Source organism: Sinocyclocheilus rhinocerous, unplaced genomic scaffold (genome assembly GCF_001515625.1).
Source record: "Sinocyclocheilus rhinocerous isolate Xijiao unplaced genomic scaffold, SAMN03320098_v1.1 scaffold5226, whole genome shotgun sequence".
Taxonomy (NCBI): Eukaryota; Metazoa; Chordata; class Actinopteri; order Cypriniformes; family Cyprinidae; genus Sinocyclocheilus; species Sinocyclocheilus rhinocerous.
In genome coordinates this window covers 120,172-125,457 of record NW_015651542.1, presented here as the reverse complement: position 1 = coordinate 125,457, position 5,286 = coordinate 120,172, and the positions used below count along the sequence as shown (strand labels likewise).

General features: G+C 35.1%; 1 protein-coding gene across 1 annotated transcript in view; it reads right to left on the bottom strand.

The window, feature by feature from the left end:
- The window catches only part of LOC107713050 (teneurin-1-like), a 122,459-nt gene that overhangs the window by 26,944 nt on the left and 90,229 nt on the right, over positions 1-5,286 (bottom strand). The window contains exon 22 of the mRNA XM_016518468.1: positions 2,698-2,852. Coding sequence (XP_016373954.1) covers positions 2,698-2,852 — 155 coding nt within the window. The remainder of the gene's footprint in view (positions 1-2,697; positions 2,853-5,286) is intronic.

Genomic DNA, 5,286 nt, shown 5'->3' with positions numbered 1-5,286 from the left:
GAGAGAGAGAGAGAGAGGGTTGGTCGAGACTCTCGCTGTGTGGGGTGTGTATGAAGGGTTTCCTTCATCTTTCAGCTCTTCAGCTTCTGTGTGCTGTTATTCACTTCATTTAAGCGAGCGTTTGAGAAGACATACTGACAGATCATTTTTCTGATGTCTGCATGCAAACAGAAAGTTAAAATCGTGTGCGACTTCCTTTAACAAGTTAAGCGGTTATTAAACTGACAGAGGTAGGTAAATGTACAGGGGCTGGGTAAAAGTATCAAATTTCCAATCAATCTCAAACTTAATTAGAACAATCCTGATATCGATTCTTAAAATCAACATCTACCTTTTTTCAGTGTTTGTTGTATTTGTACGTTGTCCCAAAACATATTTGTATTGTGTTCTGTTCAACTAACTCACAAAAATGCATAGTTTGGGCCCTGTTGTCATATTTTAAAATGAATATTTTTAAAAAGTTGCCTGCATCGTGTTTTGCACTGCTTTTCAGCGGCGGTGTTGAATCTTTGGTGCCATGGCAAAAGAAATCATGCCTCTCCTGACTTGTGAACATGACTTTGCAGTCTGTTTTGAATGTGCTGCAACAAAAGCACAATGTAAATAATGGCAAGAATGTGTCTTTCTATTGAGTTGTCCTTATGGGGAAAAGACAGACATACCTGTACAACCTGTATCATCAGTGTAGCCTTATTCACAAACATATAACGGTTATTTTTAAGCGAATCAACAATATATAGTGTGATCAGTGTTAATCTGATTAATGAACAAATTAATCTCATGAACATATAACGGTTATTTGTTTTAGTGAATTAACAATATATAGTGTGATCAGTGTGTTAATCTGATTAATGAACAAATTAATCTTATGAACAGATGTTTTTTTGCTAATCAAAAACCAGTGTAGCCCAGTTCACAAAAAAAGATTCGTATGAGCCGGTTCTATTTAGTGAATTAACAACAGAGAGTGTAACCACCAGTGTAGTCTGCTTAATCAACACAATTTCGTTAAAGTTGTTAAGTTATTGAAGTTATTTTCCATAAATCAAAAACATACAGTGTAGCCCAAATCACAAACAATTCTTTTTTGTGAATAAAAACTAGGGATGCACCGATACCACTTTTTCCAGTACTCGCCCGATACCGATACTTTTATTTTTGGTACTTGCCGTAATAAAAACATGCAGTGTAGTCCGATTCATGAACAAATGATTCTTCTATGCTGGTTCTTTTACCGAATCAACAACGTACAGTGTAGCCCAAAACAAAAGTGAGTCGGTTCTTTTAATCAATAATGGTTTTAATGAATTAACAGTTTAAAAACATGATAATGATGATTTTTAATATGATGGAAAATGGACATTGTAAGTGAAAAATATATACCCAAATATATTAAAATTAGTGGTGTCAAAATTAGCGCGTTAATGCAGGTGATTCATTTTTTCAGTTTAATGCAATTAACGCAGGGGCGGGGCTAGGGTTGGCCACCCCCCTCACAACTGCAGCTTCTGTCACTTTTTCTCTTGACAAGAAGTGCATTTATTCAGTCGTAGAATGACTAGAACGGGAGACGTTTCAGACACGCGCTCCACTTCACTTCAGCGCCAGTAGGGATGGGCGTATCGATCCGAAGTATCGATATATCGATACTGACGCGAGTATCGAAAGTATCGATACTCAAACAAAAAATATCGATACTAAGGTGCGTTTTATTTACCAGTGGTTTTGTTTATTTAACAAAAATCTTAAAGAAATAACAGCCAAAATAACCTAATAACCAGCTGCTGTTATGTCTATTAATCAAAGGACAAATAAAAAAATAGGAAAAAAGAACATTTCATCTATATTTAAGGATAAGGATTCATCTATATTTAATTTAGAATTTAGTGTTTGATAACTTCAATTTCAATTTCTGTATATTTCTGCTGAAGGGCACAGGTAAACATGACATTTATTATAATGGGTTTATGTGAAGATTGTTTTAAGTTCACTTAAATTAGAAGTTATTTTTTAAAGTCTAATAAATGTTAAAATTGATAGCTCTCAGTTATACTGTAATGAATGGCTATAGTCAATGGTTAAATATTAGGGGGGGGGGCAATTTTATAGAGAAATCAGTATTGGTATCATTGATACTGGCCTTCAGTCATAAAAAAAGATGCCATTAAACAAATATTTAAAAAATATACTCTTTATGTTGTTTATACATTAATTTGTATAAAGATTGAATGTGCAATTATTGCAATGTAAAAGTATATTTAAAAACTTTAATGTTGGGTAGGCTTAATCACGATTAATTTCAGAAAAATGTGCGATTAATTAGTTAATTTTTTTTAATCGATTGACAGCACTAATTAAAATATAGTTGACAGCTTGTGAATTAAAAGTGAATCAGGAATTCTGCAATGATACTCGGTCCTAAAAAGGTACCTAGTAAATATTTGAAATTTGCCATTTTGCTTGATATATCCACTACAAAATCACCTTGGAACCAGCTGATTAAAAGTAATTGCAAAAATATCTAAGAAAAATGAAGTTAGTTCTGAGAAAAGGTCAAGTATTACTTGTTTGCAGAAGCCACTTGGCTTGATATTTTGTTTCTAATGCAATGACGTTCATACATTATGTTTGCTTTATTCTAAATGCTTTTTGGAGCCACCGTATGTAAATCTGTACCAGTGTGTGCGTTTTGTTCACCTGGCTGATGTCCATTCGAGAGTCGCAGCTGATTGGCTGGGAGGATGCGAGTCCGTTTGACCCAATGATTGTTGTTATCACTCCTTTGTCATCAATCTTACGGATCGTTGATCCGTCAACAAAGTAAATGAACCCGTGCTTGTCCACTGCGATACCTGCAGGACAACAGGATACACACACAGTCATTTCTCTCCATCTCTTTCAGTTTTAATGCGCTTTATTTGCGTAACAAATAACTTTACATTTGCACTGCCGATGCAGTCACAGCTTAACAGCAGATGATGAGGAACGGTGCAATGAAGAAAGACGGGTTTCACCGTCTCAGGCAATATATTCCTCTGTGTGCGATCATTCTGTTCACATCATCTTAAATATATGCAAATCACCTTATGTATGCAGATTTATGCGACATGACATCAGATATGCAAAATTATCCGGTATTTCTTTTCATTGTTCATCCAATTTCTCTCTTTCATTTGTCTTTTTCTATTCGAATGCTTGCAAATCACCTTGAGCTGTGCAAGGCAACTCAGTTTTACATTTAAATCGAACAATGCACAAACATACATTGTTACAGTTTAATTAAAACTGATCTTTAGCACAAATACATCTCCAGGCCAACAATCGCCACCCTCATTGCGGTCAAAGACTTCATTGTGCTTTATTGTTATTGTTTCTTTAAAGACGTCCGTTCCACAGATCTTTCAAAGCATACGGTTTGTAAGGAGCAAAATATGCTCTGAATGGAATATTAACTTAATACCATATATGACCACATCATTTTTACTAAGAGAAAGCTAGACAGTATTTCACAGTAAACTTTCTTCACAGTAAAGTTTTCATACTCAAAATTAAAATGATTATTTTGCAATTGTAATCAAATTTTGCGTCTTAACATTTGGCACTCTGATCAAATAATGAGGTCAAGGAACATGTTATAAAAATCACAGCTGATATTATTTCTGGCTAATTTGTAACACTGGAAACTGAAGGTCAAGTTGAGTGCATTGCACTGTGGGATACAGTATTCCGTACAATGTCCTCTGGTTGTACACTGCTAATTTTGGCAAATCCATGTATTCTGTGCATATTGTGCACAGTATAGATACTGCATTCTGCCGCAGTAGTAAGAGTAGTGCTGTATACAATTTGGAACACCTCCACACAAATAAGCACAGAGGTTATTAATTATTTTATTTTTTGTTCTGTGTCGCTTACTGATATTTTTGTCCTCCACAGGGATTTCTCTCTGAAGTGGGAATGGGCTTATATAACCATCTCTTTCACACACACACATCAGAGTTTGTTATGGCAAATAGCACTGAGTGTGTATGTGTGCGTGTGTTTGCGGCTTTCCTTTCCCTTCTCTAATTTGCTCTCTTTATTCTCGCTCTCTTCCTCTAATGAGAATCACAGAGATAAGCAGACATATCGGTCTGTTCTCACCACGTTGATTTACTCTGGGAGAGATCGAGTCACACACTTAGCCATATACACACACACACATACACATGCATGCAGTGCCAGATGTTTTAAATGCTTTATTTGGATTCACAATTTAGATAATACTAACAGGATCCACATATTTTTGGAGACAGTATATGGCAAGAAAATCTGCCCAGAGAGTGCATCTCAACACAGATCCAGTAAATGACAGCTCACACATGTCAGTATGGATAGCGATAACAGCATCTTCTCCATATGGATAAACTGCCTATAATAGCTGACACAGAGCAGTACTTCACTAGTGGCATCGCCTGTTTCTTTCCCAACCCACACTGTAAAAACTGAATATGTGCAGTTGCTCCCTTGAGGAGCTTATATTCTACCTGCCATGACCCTTAAAATGACTTCAACTTATGTAGTCGGGCTGACTCATTCATATTTAAACAATATTTTGACATATTTTTGGAGCAAATATGTATGGATTCTCGAAAACGACCAAAAATCAATGCAACAGTTGTACATTAACAACCAAACACCAATTTGCCAGTAAAACAATCCTCCATATACAAATCTACATATACGAATCAAACCTACAGCAACCATCCAGACTGAAATCTGTTTTTATTAATTGCTATTTTGCTTGTTGGCAAGCTGAGTGTTTATGTGATGTAAACCAGTCCATTTTATCAGTTTCTTTGCTTTATAGGGGAGACCTGCCTAGTTGTCACAAGGGCAATCATAAAAACATGTTTTTATGTCATAATTATGACAATTGTCATAATTTGTCATTTATGTTTGCTATTATTTGGACTTTTGCCTACATATATAATTGTAACATCTCAATTCCAACTTGTCATATGTGTGACTTTTTATGTCATAATCACAACCTAAAAATTTGAAACTGAAAAACGATTGAAAATTATGAAAACATAATTATTATTATGTAGGGATGCACCGATACCACTTTTTTCAGTACTCGCCCGATACCGATACTTTTATTTTTGGTACTTGCCGATACCGAGTACCGATACCAATATTTTTATTGCATTTTTAAAATATTGGGTACAGAAACCAAAAGAGTATGTATAATGTTAGTTGGTTAACTTCATTTATCAAATAGATACAGTCAAACCAAAATCTATT